General features: G+C 37.8%; 1 protein-coding gene across 17 annotated transcripts in view; it reads left to right on the forward strand.

Moving 5' to 3' along the window:
• LMO7 (LIM domain 7) overlaps positions 1-16,593 on the forward strand; it is a 132,027-nt gene extending 115,434 nt beyond the window's left edge. For 15 of the 17 annotated variants that reach the window (XM_032099969.1, XM_032099972.1, XM_032099974.1 and 12 more), the window contains 10 exons: positions 1,629-1,721; positions 3,066-3,433; positions 5,091-5,156; positions 5,480-5,545; positions 7,228-7,280; positions 8,876-9,095; positions 10,010-10,282; positions 11,616-11,724; positions 13,454-13,556; positions 15,854-16,593. In XM_032099969.1, coding sequence (XP_031955860.1) covers positions 1,629-1,721; positions 3,066-3,433; positions 5,091-5,156; positions 5,480-5,545; positions 7,228-7,280; positions 8,876-9,095; positions 10,010-10,282; positions 11,616-11,724; positions 13,454-13,556; positions 15,854-15,876 — 1,374 coding nt within the window. In that variant the 3' untranslated portion in view covers positions 15,877-16,593. The remainder of the gene's footprint in view (positions 1-1,628; positions 1,722-3,065; positions 3,434-5,090; positions 5,157-5,479; positions 5,546-7,227; positions 7,281-8,875; positions 9,096-10,009; positions 10,283-11,615; positions 11,725-13,453; positions 13,557-15,853) is intronic. The other 2 variants (XM_032099973.1, XM_032099986.1) reach the window with 1 other exon arrangement.
• Positions 16,594-16,911: the final 318 nt, after the last annotated feature.

Raw genomic sequence — 16,911 nt, forward strand, 5'->3', positions numbered from 1 at the left:
AATTACTCAGAAAAAAAAGAGGACAATGTTTTAGTGAACATCAAACCCACAGTGTGTATTCACTAGAGCCAGAAGTGCTCAATCTTCACAGGGCTGGTATCTTCTTAATGACAACACAATTTAAAGGATAAGGGAAGATCTAAGGGGTCTTCATTTTGAATATGAATTGTATTTTTTTCCCCTTAAGGAAATTGCCTCTAGCCTGAGTTTTACCTTCAATTAACAATACAGCCTTGTATTCGTGTACGAAGAGGAGGCAGCAAAATACCATGCGTAGGAGCCTGCTAGAATCCTGTTATTTAGCAATCAGCTAATCAGTTGGAATCAGGCTGGTTCCCAGGACCTCTGTGAGTCAGAAAGCTGAACCTGCTAATGCAAAACCACCTTGATAACCAGTTGCTAGAGCTGGAGGGGAGTGTTGCAGAGGGAAGGGGCATTGTTTGCAGTGTTAGGGTAGCACAAAAACCCCAAACATACGTCTCTGCAAAGAGCTTCGCTTAATGAAGTGTAAGCTCATTCAACCACATTCAGCAAGACACATCTCCACAAACTCAATTCAAGTTTGTTGTCTGATGGCTAGGAGAGACATCAACGAATATCATTTACTCTGTACATGCCCTCTTTTGCAGTATTCAACAGAAAACTCTGATGTCAAAGTACAAGCACAGAAGCTCTGTTGCTTTTTGAATGTTTCATGTTTCGTTGTTCCTTGTTGCTTGTAAACTCCGCAAGGCAGCAGCTGTACCTTCCTAAACTTATCTGTGGTCTCTGTTATGGGTTGGATGTTCCATTTGATACCTGAGGAGATGGCTTAAAAGAGTGCAAACCTTGGGTCGCCTTTCTTGAGAGCAGACTCAGCCATCTGTCATGACTTTTCTTTGTTTCTCCTTTTTTAGTCCTGAAGTGATAAATTTGACCAGAGTAATAATGATCTTTCTCTTCCCCATGATCCTAGTAATGAACTCTCAAATAACAAAAAGTCTTTCTTTGCTTATTTCCAGCATCTTAGAAGGAATACTTTTGACATCCTTAAATATTTTGCTTTTCCCAAGATAAAACTGATGACTGACAAAACCACCAAAACATTTACTGTGTGTTTTGAGCAGTGCTTTAAGACAGTGTATTGATTTCATACCAAATCTAGTCATAAGACAAATTTCAAGGTCCAGAGATTGGTTTTTGTTTAGGTAACATTTCAAAAGAATTAGAGTTCTTCCTCACTATTTCACTTAGTAATCTCTTTATATTTACCATATTAATGTGCCTAATTCCAAGTTAAATACAGCCACTCTGTTTTTCCAGAAATACCTTAGATAGCTGAGGTTTTTGTTCAAATGCTAACTACACTGGAAGACAGGGACTATTACAGATATGAGGCTGGTTGTTGTGAGACTTAGTGTGTAATAAGCCTGGATTCTCAAAATTCAGTTACAGAACTCCTTTGGATTGTATTTGAGCCAGGATTTCATTTGTGGCAGACCTAATATTCTAGTGGAGCTCAGGGATGGTTTTTTTCTGGTCTGTTTGGTCTGTTAAAAAACGCATTAAATTCCACTTGTACATTTTAATGAAAATAAAAAAAAATCATGTTTCTTGTTTGCATGTTTAACTTCAATCTAACCTAACAGGAGAAATACCAACGAGAGCAAGAGAAACTGAGGGAAGAATGGCTACGAGCTAAGCAAGAAGCAGAAAAAGAGAGCTCCAAGTATTTTGATGAGGTAGGCTGTGAGTAAAGCTTCCCTAACTAGTTTCATGAGGGCTTTTTTTCCTTTATACTAGATGCATGCAAGCGGGCAAATAATTAGGCTTTTTATGTCGTTTATCTTCTCATTTTGGAAAATAAATTGTTGTTTATGACTTGGTAGAAAGAGATTGCAAAAATGGAATGGAAAGAGTAGGTGGTATGTTTTGAGATATGTTGAATTTTTTGCTCTTCCTTATGGGCTAGTTAGAGAACTAACAACAAAAATATGTTGGCAAAAAGTCACAGCATGTATTAATTACTGTGATCATAAATGATCACTTTTGCTGTTTATTTACCACCTGATGCTACTTGTTGGAATTCTGCTTCAATACTTTATTGTGAAGCATGTTCATAAGTGTCTGGCTGGTTACTGGCAGACAGTTCATCTGATAAATTTGCATTTATCAGCTTCAGATTTCCAATCATATATTTTAAAACACTGAATATGTGTAGCTTCTGTAGATGCTGACTTTTGTGCCTGTTGTTTGTGGGAAGATGAACGAGTTTTTTCCTGAGTATGGGAACTGTCTGAGGTATCTCTTCTTTACTGCTGAGTGCTGCTTGAAGCATCCAAGCTAGATCAGTTGTGTTTACAGAGTCATTAATAAGTAGACCATAATTTAAGGCTTAGGACGTTAATAAGAAAGTTTTTTGAGTTGTTAGAGGACTTTGTTGTACAAGAATGTAAACCATTTCGTATTTTTTCTGTAATTAGAGGTTTTGATGGCCCTATAAACATTATTTTTTCCCTGCAACTAAAACATCTTTTGACCACTTAAAGGCCTTTTCTCATCTTTGAGAGAAGAGTCACGGAGTAGGTAGATCTGAGGCTTGACTTTGAAATGGTAGGAGAATGGAAGAGAGTGGGAGATTCCTGCACATGAGGATTCATGTGAAATTCATTGGTCTGATATAGATTGCAGTGTATATCTTAGGGCATACACTCTTAAGTAGGTCTCAGGTTTCTTAGTCAAAATAGTAGGGAGAAATGCTGGGTATCATGGAAGGGTTTGTTTTCCATGGGTATTTAAGTGGGGAAGGGATGGCTTGACATGTAAGAGATACTTTAGAAAGCAGAATGTTTCACATAGTTGTGGCCGCGCTGCCTGTGGCGCTTGCTAACGCTGGTGTGTGGAATGAAGCTCTTGAGTTAGGACAATGTGAAACCAAACTGTGCCCTGTGTCTTGCACTGGAAGTTCTGGGGATGATTTGTATACCTTCTTACCTTATAGAATAAATAAACTTTTCTGAGTGAGCAATCTAGTTAAAAATAGGTCCCTTCCCTAAAAACATGATTTTTTTTTTTCTTTGCTACAGGAGCAGACTGTTCTAACCCTAAATACAACATCCGTCACTTCTCAGGCTCCACCTGTGTCCAGCTGGAGAGCAAGCCCTGAAGCAAATACTCCAGAGGAGCGAGAAGGAGATGGAGGAAATGAGCTGGCAGCAGGCTTACTGCATGAGGAAGAAGGAAGGAGAAGGCTTCAGGAGGAAGGGAGGATCCAGGAAGAAGCAACCCGGCATTTTGAGCAAGAACGGGAACAAGAGCTGGAGCTTGAGAGACGACGTAAAGAGAGGGAGCAGCAATATGCTGAGGAGCAGAGGCTACAGGCAGAGATGGAGGAGCAGAGGCAGCAGGCAGAAAGGCAGAGGGAGGTGTCAGTGGAGGTGCCTCAGTACCAAAGGTGTGCACTTGTGATAGGATGTACTTTCTCTTCCTTCTGCAAATTCAAATCCATTTCTAATGGGAGTGTGTCTGTCCTTAGTATAGAAGGATGTTCATGTAAGATTCATACTGCAATCAGTAGATGCACAATACCATATGATAGTCTTTCTTTCAAAAGATAGAAGGATCAGGCATAACACAAAGTCCTTCCCCATGAATCAAGTGCTATATTACCCTACTTAATCTTTTTTTTTAATGGGATGTAAATACAGTAATTACAGCCAAATGGAAGATGATCTGAAACACTTAAGGAGATGATTTTGTAAGAATTCTGCATGAGCCTGTAAATTGAGAGCCAGTGACTCAACAACATACAGGGCTTCCAGAAGAAATACCAAGTTAACACTTTTCCAACAAATGTGTGACTGATTTTTCCAGATTTCTCTCTCATTTTAATTCAACAGTGTAAGAATAAATCTTAATTGCAATTTAACTACTGGGTTAATTTGTCAATGAGGGATATCATGGTATATGAGTGAACAGTTACTGGCTTACATATCATAGCCTGTTAGAAATATCCACGGCAGATTATTTTTTAATCTCCTTTATCTTCTTCAGAGCTTAATTTAAAAAACAAACAAATCCCCTCCTATTAGTTCACAAGTTTGTGTTCTTGCCCAGAAGTTTTCAGACTACAGTTACAGGAGTTTAATCTGTCTGAATCTCCTCTACAGGAGATTAAACCAGTAACTTTCCCTTATTTTGTCTGCATTTACCTTACTGCCTTGTGTATGAATTGCGGTTTCTCTTGAGGTTTTTCTCCTTTTCTTATGTATATAATAAGAGATGACTGAAGATAACACAAGCTAAGTCTTGGGAGAAGATAATATGATTAAGAAAACTGCATATATTTGCAGAGGAGGTTGTAAGACCCAGAGTTACTTTAACTTAATCTAAATGACTGCTGCTGATATGCCTGCTGAGCAAAGCAGAGACACAATGCTACAATGGCTGAACAGGTTCTTCTTGGCAGCAGAACCAGGGTAACTTTACAGTTTTAGCTTGTCCCAGTTGCAAGATTATAGGACTTTGTGCGGTAACTTATTAAGCTGCTGTAATATCTGCATACCTAAATTCTTTAGTCCATGGGGATTTCATTGCTTCTGAGGTTGCTGCCAAAGGATGTGTTTTGCTAAACATGGGTGGTTTTGCTTAATAGTAAAGGAACAAGTTCAATGAAACTGGGCTTTAAAATATCTGGTGTTAAATATTTGCTCTAAGATGATATCCAAAGATAGGACTTGAAATCTGAAATGTTATATTAATGCCTGCAAAGGCATAATACTTGCTGCAAAGTGCTTTGAGGGAGGGGACAGGCAGCTGAAGAGTGTTGTCTGTGGAACTTTGTGAGTTTATAAACTGCACCTGTACAATATTATAGAATAAAAATGTAATTTTTAGAGAACTGCTGTGCTTGGACAAAACTTTCCTCCTGGCTTTGAAATGGATGAGATAATCACTGTTGTATACTGTTGCTTGTAATTTTTGCAGCACCTTAGCCTTTAGGATTCTTTTAATACATCTGAAATTTCTCAGTTTTCTCTGGGTATACTTACTGTTTGCTCAATTTCTAGAAAATTTTTTTAAGATGTATTTTATCTTTATTTTGCCTCTAGACATTATGAGCGCTATGAAGTATCAAAAACAATAGAGGATCGAGCTGGCCATCCTCTCATTGACAGGTAATAAGAAATTCAATCAATACATAGTTGAAACATCTTCAGCAATAATCATTCTGGCATGCTTATGTTTGGATTCCTTGTCACATCACAAAAATGTCATTTCAGCCAGTTTTTCTGACAACTTTTCTTTTTCTGCCTTCTTTTATCAGTTGTATTTCTGACTGTTAAATTAAGCCCCCTTAGAACTTTAACTGTTTGGGGTGTTTAATTCAAACTGGCTTTTTCCTTAAGGATCTCTTTTGAATATTTCCCTTAGGAACTATTTATGTCTATGTGTGTCTTTTTCTGTATATGAACATAATTGTATCTTCTTTTTCCAATAGGCGTTATGAGCGTTATGAAGTTTCTAAAACCATTGAGGAGCAACCTGGCCAGTCATTTGCTGACAGGTACATATGATATTGAATGTCAACACCCACTGTAGCATCACCATTTCTGTGTTAGAAAACATTTAAAATTCTAATAAACTTTAGTCATGGCAGCTAAATATGTATACTTTGGATTGCTGCTGTGTTTTGCAGTTTTTATGGCTTGTTTTCATACTGAAAAAAAAGCAGCCAAATGTTTGTCAAATTATACGCTGTGTTGTAAGCAACAGTTAGTCGATGGGATTCTACTGGGAGAAGTAAGACTGTGATGTGGGTGGTACTAGACTTACCTGGCTGGAAAACAAGTTCAGATACTACTGTGGTTGTGTCATAGCGTGCTCTACAAACTAAGGTGCAGTCATCCCAATTAGGGTTGTGCAACTTGAGAGAGTAAACAAGAAGGGAAGTAAGAGGCAGCAGCAGCATATTTATCAGAGAGATAGTTGCCCTTGTAATTTACACAAGTTATTTTTAAGCTACAATCTCTTACTTTACAAATCAAGCCTCTCTTTTGGATCGCATCTCACAGTAGTTCTGAAAGATGACTTCCACGGTGTATTTGATCACTTCTCATAGTTGGAGTGAGCATACCTTTCTTACATAAAGAGGAACTCCAAAAATTACAAGGTACAATTAATGGATCTGTTGCTAATGGAAGATCTAAATCTAACTTCAGAAGGAGCATGCACTAAATAGTTACATATTGCATATATGTGTGAGGAGGACACTGCTTTTTTTCTTCACTACAGGCAGCTATGAAGCTGTTGCATCTTCTTCAATAAATAATAAAATGGGTCTGCACCATAGGACAGACAGTAAGAACTTAAGGAAGCAAGACATGATGTAGTTTATGCTTTATTTGTCTGCAGATAAAGGATGAGAATCCCTCAAAATGTGGCTATGCAGCCAATGCTGTACATGTAAACACATTAATGTAGCAGCTTTGAGTTATGACCAAAGGATTTCTGTTCCTTTGTGAGTTATTTTAAGCTAAAAAATTGGGTGGACTACTTGAGACAAATAATACAGCACAGAGGTATTGGAGAAGCTCCTGCTCTGTACTGTCAGAAAACCAATCTTTTGCCATTTGTCTTCCTGTATATGACATTTGTTGAATGACATTTCCTGGCTAAAACTTGTTAAAAAATTATGCTGCTAGGTATAATCAGTCAACAATATTTTTTTCCAAAAACAATCTGCATGCAGTGTTTGAGGAGGTGATTTGCTTACAGTCTAGTAACATTGCTGAAGTATGATTTAAGTTTCTCATGAAGCCAAATAAATTGTAAATCTGCTCTGAAAGTTCTCACTTCTTTGTCTGACTGTAGTCTTCACAAAACTTACACAGGAAAGGACTTAGTTTTTTACCTGCTTTTGTTGAAGCAAGTTACGGTGATCAGTTCCTTCTACCTGAAGCACTGACAATTTTCAATACAAAATTTTAACTTTTTATTGGTGTTTATCTACTGACATCTAAATATTGACATATTGACCTTTTTTTCCCTTAATATCCTCTTGGTCTTTAGGTATTTTTTGCCTCTTGTTTTAAGTACAGCATAAATTGTTGATAGGAGGAATGGTGAAAAAACAGGGACTGTTTTTCTTTAGAAACAAGATGACTGTTCTATCATCTGCAATAAGAGCTTTGTCTGTAATGAGGTCTTGTAATTAAAGTAGAGAAATGAATGGTTTTATATCCTTAGGAATAAGTCAAAATCAACTACAGAACTGAATGAATTCAACACAATCAGAAATGGTAAGTACTGTATAATTTCCATTATATTTAACTTTTTTGGATAGGGAGGGAGGGGGGAGAGTAGGAGAAAAAAAAAAAAAAAGATGTGTACATATAGTCACCCTAAGAAAATTAATTTTCAGAGTGCTTTTTGATAGCTGCATTGTATTTCATACTGTGCCCCAATTTGATGAACTTTCAACAGTAAGAGGAAAATCATGCAGTCAACATAAAAGCTGAGGACAAATATGATTAACTGCCCTCTTGAAGACATCAGTAGCAGTGGTTACAAATGGCTCTTAGATGCCTAAATTTTAATGACTGGTATTTACATGAGATTTCATGTAAATCAATCATGCAGTCATATCATTGAAGGTATATGTTGTTTTGATACTTTGTCAACAAAAAAAAAAGGCTGCACATACCAAGATGCTGAATGTATTTAGTACAACTTTTTGTCTTCATATTTTCAGTTAGTACAATAATAACAGAACAAGAAGTTATGAGCATGAGCTCTCAATATGTCACAATGGCTTCTGTCCTGGACTCCAATTCAGTTGTATGACTTTCGTTATATTAGAGGAATGTGTGCAAAGCAAAGAAACCAGTTTTATAAATATGTTACAGTCAAAAATGCCTGCAAGCTACTTGTGTGTCTAAAACATGGTTAAAAAAAGTAATCACAAGCAATCAAAGAAACGTAGATGTATTAGGGGCTATACTGCAGATTAAAAATATTGCTTTCATACATTAAAGCACTGTCATTGAAGCTAATTAGAAAGTTAACTTCCACAGTATTTTATAATGATAATCTATAGCAGTAAATCCAAAAGCAAATCTATAGACAGAGCAGCATTTGGAAGGATTGAAATTTCAATTGAATGACTTATTGCTGAGTAATTTTCCTAATTATTTTTACCCTAAATAATAGGTATTGGATCTAGGAAATAAAAGATTGTTGCCTTCCGATATGTCAACACCTATTGGAGAAAGATTGCTTATTTGTTTCCCCTTCCAAATTTTTGAAGACCATCTATTCCATAAATTTCCTTGTGACTCAATAGTTAACACATAATCCAAATAACAGAGAAATTATCTGAAAGATTCCCCTCTCCCCTTTGTATCTATATAAAGAATATAAAGCAGTGTGTTTAGTGCCTTGAAGAAAGAAAGAAATTCTTGTAAACAGAGACAACTTACAGAAGAAGAGAGTATGAACTCTTAAACAGAAAGACGGTATCCCATTATTTAACTACGTATTTTACACATGGTTCAGTTTGTATTGGAGGAAGAGTCCAAATTATGGCACTAAAAGAGGTCATGCCCTTTTAAAAAGAGGAGTGTGTGCACACAAATGTCTATGCATATACACTTCAAAAGTGAAGGAAAATATATTTAATCATTCTATAAAAGGCTACATTAATGGAAATACAAACAAAAAAATTTTAGTCATGATGCATTGACAAGTTTTACCCAGCTGTAAAAGGGAACTGGAATAACTTGTGAATGGTGTGATGAACAATAGCTCTTGGAATTAAGCCAGAGTGCTGACAGGACGATAACTGCTTTTGTGCCTTGAGGTGTCTAGCTGATGTTTGCACATGTTGTCTGCACAGGTACCCAGAGCAAGTATTCAGAGAGGTCCTGGAACATGGGTGAGTCGCAGAAGAAGTCTCAGAAGGAGCAAAACCTGTCTGCAGCAGAGTTGGAGAGACAGCAAATCCTTCAGGAAATGAGAAAGAAAACATCCCTGCACACGGACAGCAGCTGGATTAGGCAGCGCAGTTCCAGTATACATAAGGAGCCCGTTAGTCTGTACAGCAGTAGTATGAGGAGGTAGGAATCACATTAAAAATTAACTCTGTCTCTCATCAAATATTTTTGTTTGGTTATTCTGGACTTCAGCTTGTATTACAGAGCATAGAAACAAACTGAGTCTGTGAAATGCTGTAAGGTAAACTGCATAGTAGCATAGATAGAAGAAAGTAGCTGTATTACAGCTGGGATTAAATAGGTTTTTTGCAAATAAGGAATGTGGATGTGACCTGTAAATAACTCAGCTGCTTATTTCTTGATTGGCATAGCAGCAATGGAAATCAATAGTGTGCCTTGTAATTGACAGATGTGTTTAAGAATTTCAGCATGGCAACCTGTTTTGGAAACGAATTATTATGGCTAAGGAGTATACCTTTTTCAACACAGAAATATGTCAGAAAGTTTGGATAGCTTAGTTTTGCTTTATTTAGTGTATGAATGTTGGATTTGTCACTCAGGAAACAGCTGAGTTATCAGTCAGGAGAGTGTTTAGTTATTGGGCCAACACCTTGTACCTGGGTGATGCTATCCAGCCTGGGTGGATTGTTGTTTTTGATCTGGTATCCCTTGGAGAAAACATAAACAAACCTGATATCTGAGGTCTGTTGCTGTACTGTGGATTTTGATACAGTTCACCTTGATAAGGCTGCAGTGAAGTGTTTTGCTTTTATAAAGTAGTTGTTAAGTGCCACCTCTTTTCCCTTGGCTGCTTTTTCCCGTGTGAACTATAGCTAGACACAAAGCATAATTTGCTACTCATACATTTTAAATCAGTACATGAAGAATATTGCTCAGAGTCATCAAACAAACATATTCATCCTAGAAAATATTAAAAATGTGAGGATAATGGCTTTCCCTTAAACAATTCAGCATATAGCTCTGTTGCTCCATCCGTACTGCCATTTACATTTGAGGTGCTTGTATATTTATTACAGAGGGGAGTCTTTGGACAATCTTGATTCTCCAAGAATGAGCTCGTGGAGGCACCACTCATGGCTGAACCAGTCTGCATCCTCTTCATCTCTGTCTTCCAGTCAAGATTTTAGTCGCCCGGTGTCCACTTCAAACCGGGCCTACATGTGCACTCCTTCCTCCAGCAAAGCACCTCCTGTGGCCACCTCTGCGAGAGCCCCCTCCATATCCCAGACAGCTCCCCGGGCTCAGTCTCCCCTCTCTACTTCCCAGTCAGGGTCCCAGACACGCAGCAGGTGAGTGGGTGCCCATTTTCCGGAAAGGTACAAATGTTGGGCCAGCACTAAAGAGCAGATTTTGTGTGTATGCTGGGCTTACAGCAGTGTTCTTGCCCGTAACATTGGCAAGTACCTGGAGTTTTCTGGCTGGAGGGGACAGTGGAAGTACAGGCTGGTATTACCTTCCTACTCCAGTCACTCAGAAAATTCCCCAGGTTTGTCATCACTGCTTGACATTGGTTAAAAAAACAAAGGAACTTGAATAATCAATCTGCAGTCTCTGAGCTGTGTGTTGGTTACCAAAATGATGAGCAAAAGCCTGTTCCAGATGGCATTTCTGACATTTATTTTCCTTGGTTTGTTTTAACAAAAGATTCCTGAAACCCACGCTTTATGACCCTCATCTTGGTCTCTCCTCCCCACTTCCTGGCATGTGGTCAATATCATCTTGAGGAGCACTCAGGAATGCTCATAACCCATGACCCTGGAGAATTACAGAGTAGGATGTTGATTTTAATCTAGGAGGAGAAAGCAAGAATTGCAACATATTTTGAAACAAAAATGGAATTCAGCTGTGGTAGGGTAGATAACTCTGCTGTTTTATGTACTTGAAACATTTTTAAAATACCTTGGGGTAGTACTCCAGAGAATCATCCCACACAAAATTACATGTATTATATATAACAACAATGAACACTACTTCACTAGCTCTTACACTCTCAGGCACTAAGTGATAAATTGACCCTTTTTTTTTTTAGCTAGTTTTTTCATTCTTTATGATGTAAGAAAATTACCTTCTTGACCATATTTGCTTATCTCGTTCTCACTTCCATTTGCTAACACCTTGGTAGATCTATGGAAACTGACCTCCGTATGGCTTACATTCAAAGAGTTAACATAATATTTTATGTTCAGGACTAGCCTTCTTTTATCTAACAAGGTGCAGATGGTGGGACTTGGAAGGGGTGCTTGCTAAAACTTAGCCTTCTGGATAGTTCCCCACAACTAAGAAGGCAGGAGCACAAAATCTGTGTTCTTACTCTCCAAACTTAACAGTACACTTTTTATTTATAGAAAGTATTTTATACAATGAAATATATGCCAAGAATGTGACCGAATTTCTTAACTTGTTCCTATGTAAATTTGATCTAAATTATAACGCTTCAGCTTTCCCTAGCTTTCAGATCTACTCTAAATAACATTAATTTTCAGTTTATTTTGCCTAAGCAGCCTAATAGTCCAGTTTTTACCCATGTGTTTTTTACTTTTAATCTCAAAAAGTGTTTGATAACCCTTCTTTATCTTTTAAACATTTTCAAGCTGTTTTTAAGGTTTTTCATTCTATATTTAGGTCAGTCAGTGGGAAGAAAATCTGTTCATACTGTAATAACATTCTGGGCAAAGGAGCAGCCATGATCATTGAGTCTCTTGGTCTTTGTTATCATTTACATTGCTTTAAGGTGAGAGCTGGGAGTCACATCGTGAAGGAACAGGAACTAATCAGGAGCACGCATGGCTACTCAGTGTTATGCTCACAGGGATTCTTACTAATCAACTGCTTTGCCTTCTACTCTTGACAGCGTGGTGCATGCATATTTCCATGAGGCAATCCCATTTGCAGGCATTCAGCACTCAACTCTAGAAGTGTTTCTTAAATGTCAGAGCTAACAAGTAGGACTTTGATAGGTAAGACGAGCACATTGACTGTGAGATTAAAGATTTCCTTCTTCAAATATGTGGCAAAATACCAGAAAACGCTGAACCACTCCTCCCAGAGAAAGCAGCTCCTCTAAAAAAACCAAAATCTCAGCCTGCACCGTGGCAATTGAATCATTTGAGATGACCCATCCTTTCTAAGCTAACCTTAGCAGACAGTGTTCATTGGTGCTTTCCAAGTAAAGGCACGCTGGAAGAGCTCAACGTGGCAGGATAATACCTAGAACAAAACCAAAAGGTGTGTTTAGTGCTACTCAGCCCTAGTCAGAAACTAAGTGTACTAGCTCATGCCCAGCACTGAGACCTAGACCTACTTACATGATTTCCATCAGCTTGGGACATTTGCAGAGCTGAAAGAACAAATTTCTGCCTGCAAAAGACACCAAAGCAGTCCTGTGCCCCTGCCCTCAGACTAGATGAGGAATTAGACTATAACTTGGAGGTGCTGTTGGACCCTACTTCTTCCCTGACTTCAAGAAAGAGATTTCTGTGCCTAGTTCCGAACACTTGTCTTCTGTGCCCAGCTCAAGTGCATCACCTGGAGTATTACTAGAGATTGACTCCAAGCTCTTCCTGGTCCTGCCTAACTGAGCAGGAGGGACAGGACAGGACTAATCCATAGTGATCAGTCACCATTCTCTTTTCTGCAGGACATGTATTCTGTGTGAGACAATCTACCTGTAGCTCGTAACCTACATAAGAAAATGCCAAGTTTCTGTTTTTCAAATTTCTGAAAATTAATGAGCTGTTGAACTGGGTGCCATCCAAAAGATTCATTACTTGGTTAAGCAGGGAAACTATCTGCCCTTGGTAAGTTCAGTCAGGGGAGCATTATGTTTTGGATTACATTCCTTCCAGATGTGGTTCATATTCACAGCAAGTACATGTTTAGCCACCATAGCTAAATAGTTTAATGTTAGCATGGCAGCGGTCATGCTCTTTATGTGTTTACGCAAGAAAAATTAAATCAGCCCCATCTCTCCAAATCAGAACTTGTTTCGGTGATGCAAACCCAGGAAATTGGGAGTGCCTGAATATTTGCTGCTTCGAGTGCCAAGGGACTGAGGACACCAACAGCATGTAGTGCCTCATGGAAATCTGCAAGTAGCACACCCAGGTGTTCTGTGCCAAAATTCCTGTGTCTATGTAGAGAACAAATTTTTTTTGTGCCAAACCAGTTTTAGTTTTCAGAGAAACCAAAGTTCAAATTAGATTTAATGAACTAATGTCTAAAAACCGTCTGCTTTATGTTTGCTTTCTTGGTGTATCTCTGCTATTCATTGTCCAGTCGTTGCCTTAAAATATTTCCTCAGGGTTGGTTGCATTTTGATCTACTAATCATTGTACATTTGCTTCTAGTGATTGTGGGGTTATGGTTCAAGCTTTGTTGAGCTTAATCTGAGCTGCTTTTGAACAGCATTTTTGTTTCTCAGTATTTTGGAAGGAGTTGCTAATTATTCATGTGTGATACAGTGTGTTGCCTGTGGATGTGACCTCGGTGGATCCCGCTCTGGAGCTGAAGTCAGGATCCGAAACAACAAACTCTTCTGCAACGACTGCTATATCAGATTTAAAAGTAAGGCAATCCAACTGCAGCATGCATGACTATAGCTCTTCTCTGTGCTGTACAAACTCAAGTGTTTGCACAGCTGAGCCACTTGATAGCTTTCATGTTTAGCTTTAAGTTAGTGAATAGGTTCAGCAAGGTTTGATTGCCAGTTTCTGTCTTTTGTAGAGTAGTCATTCCTAACTTCTAACTCGCCAATAGTTGATTTTACCAACTTGTTATTATGCAGTTTCAAGCAGACAATATGGTATAGTCATCTTCCTTCCTTCATAGATCTGAGAAAGTGGTGTCAAGGAGCTGTCAGGTGCTAAACAGGCTTGTCTTGATAACAGAGAAGCCTTTTTGAAAAAGTGTCTGCATTTTCTTAAAAAGTAAGCTGAAATATGTATTTAATTCAGTCCTAATGCATACCTGGAAAGCAATTAGTTTATCTCGTGCAGATGGCGCAAATGCTGGTTTCTTTTTGCAATGCTATTACTATTGGAATTATAGGTCTATAATTGGTTATTCATTTAGGTACAAGTTCAGGAGGAATTGATTTACTTACAGATCTTAATTAAAAGGTGCAGTATAATTTTTTTCCTTCTTATGGTTTGCAGAATTCTGATTTACTGGAGCATGATGTTAAGGCTTTGTATAGTGGTATTTAGGTCTTTTTTCCTGCTGTCATAGATGATGGTAGACAACCTCCTAATTTGATAAGTGTCAGGAGTTTTATATGGCTTTCTTTTTATGTAGCAAGTATGGAATTCTCTAGGATGATAAAAATCAGGGAAGGGAAATAATTTCTGAATTACTTCCTGGGAAAAATGTCCGTGTTTCTTTATGAGCCCGGCACATTTCTCTCATGGTGGATCAGAAGGCAGTGAAGGGAACAGGGTATTTATGCTATGGTGTTTGAGCAGCAACTGGGCAGCTGCTGGCTGTGAAACCTAGCTCAGGAAAAGAGAAGCTCTGCATCTGATGCTGTTGCTGTTTGCAGGCTCTTTTTGACTTCCATGAAGACAAGTCACAGAAATGATTACATGGTACCTGAGCTAAAACCAGAAAGCACAACACCTCGTGAGGGTAACAGCGCATTCACAGAGGCTAATGTTAAGTGCAAGGATGCCGCTGTGATCGGTGGAAGGAGGAGGAGAATCGCTCCCTTCCATCTGGAGGTGATCCAGGGCACTGGATCCCACCATGTCTAAGTTAATGTTCGGAGAATGTATCTCCTTGTTGATGACAAGACTACACTGAAGTGACTGTGTTCCTATTTGAAGCACCCAAATGTATGAGATTCACTCTGGAGTTTTCATGTTATTTTTCTCTCTGTCTTTTCTTTTGGGGGGATATATTGCTGGATGAGTTGGATAAGTAACTTTATTATGGATGAATTGCTATTTAGTCTCTCTTTGACATTACAGCCAATAAAGTCACAGCAGTGCCTTTCAGAAGCAGAGCTGATCTGTGAGGAAACGTTTCTAATCCCTTCCCTTCAGACTGCATCTACTTGGGCCAGTGGGCACCTCAAAACATAATTGTATGAGATACAAGTAAAATCAGGAGTTTTAAAAACTTGTAGGTACAGAACAAAGTATTCAAATTAGTGATTAGTAATTGGAATCAGCTATTCGAATAATACGAAAACCAGCTATGCAATTACTGCAGTGAAAATGCATTGGCAGCACAGCACTGGCCTGTGATGTGGATTACTGTTTTTTACAGTTGGCATTTGACATCAACCTGGCTAATTATTTGTTAGTTTGGAATGTGAACATGTTGGCTAAAAGGTTTGATAAACCATAGGGGTTATTAATGTTCACTGTGCAATTTTATGGTGTGATATTTTTGCACATTTTGGTGTTAATTTTGTGGTTTACACTTGGAACGCTCTAGTGGAACACCACTGTATTGGCAGATACCTACAAAGATATGCAGAGAGAAGATAAAAAAAAAAGTTCTTTATAGTGTTACAGTTATTTAGCAAATTTTAATTTCATTACTGAAGGGTAAATTTAGAAAAACTGTCACTCTTTCTCTGTGCTAATACTAAAAATAATTCTTAAGAATTTGGTAAGGTGCATGTTCTGTGGAATATTACTTGGCCTGAAATACTTGCAGTGCTATAATTGGATTCAACTCAAATTTGTATTGTTCATTAAATTTGGATTGCTCGATTCAGAGTGTATACCTTAGTATATGTTCCCATTTTCAATAAGTATTGGACATACCATTTTCTAACTATTTAAAACCGAAAAATATTAATTGTTGTCACAAAGATTCTTCAGCAACTTAAAGTTTCTTTTGTGTCTCCTTAACAGCTGGACAACCAACCTCCATGTGAAGCAAATGAAGATATGAAGCCACTGTTGCAGATACAAGAAGAGGTGATTGCTGCTGATGTAGATCTATAAATATATATATTTTGTGTATGTGTGTTTTTTTCTAAGAGTAACTCTTGCTTGTCTAGTCTTCATAGCAATACCTTGTATTCTTCTTATAACTATTTTTATTTATAAGAAAGTAATTGCAGTAAGGAAATAGCTGGGAAAAATGCTTTCACATTTTCAGCTTCAAGTACTGAGAGCACAAGAGAGAATAAGTATATTTTCAGTAATAACTTCAAAATATTTTTGAGGCTTATAATCAACTAGTTGACTTTCCAATGGTATATGAAGAGGGTATTTTGTTCTAAGCTCCTGAAATGAGCATTAGAGAAATAGCTAATATAAATATATATTTGCAATTGCTGTCTTTATTTTTGACATATACTGAAAGTGAATTCTCTAGGTTAATATGAAGCTGCATTTAAATGCACACAAATTTTTGCTTTCCATATGCTGGTTTCTAAAATTATGTGCTTTTTTGAAACCTAAATACAAAGAATAATCTGTTTGCTCAGTGGTGTTGGCATAATATTCTGTGGAATCCATTTAAGGGAGAGAGTTTTCTTTTCCCATTTGGAAATGTAACTATCACTCTTTCCTCTGCAAACTGAGTGGAGAATGGTTGTTGAGTTACCATATATTTGTAAATAAAAAATCTGATGTTGCAGTTACTAGAAGTTTTTGTCCTTTCTGTTCAGCTAAACATGTCTAAGGTAATGTGTGCCAATATAAAATTGTTTTAATTTCATCTTGGGAAAAATATTTGTTCTGACAAGATTAAGTTGTTCACCTAAATATATGCAAGAACTATAGTTCTTCCTTTTCTCTTTTCCTTTGTAGTCAATGTCTAAGTCTGTGTGCAGCTTTTTCATCCTGTTCCTCATGCTCTTTCCCTTGAGCATTCAGTACCAGTGGTGAGACTAGATGCTCATCCCTGAAAAACAATTGAAAGAGGTGGACATTCCTCAAAATTTCTCTGCTGTTGCTAGAAA

This window comes from Corvus moneduloides, chromosome 2 (genome assembly GCF_009650955.1).
Source record: "Corvus moneduloides isolate bCorMon1 chromosome 2, bCorMon1.pri, whole genome shotgun sequence".
In the NCBI taxonomy this organism is placed as follows: domain Eukaryota; kingdom Metazoa; phylum Chordata; class Aves; order Passeriformes; family Corvidae; genus Corvus; species Corvus moneduloides.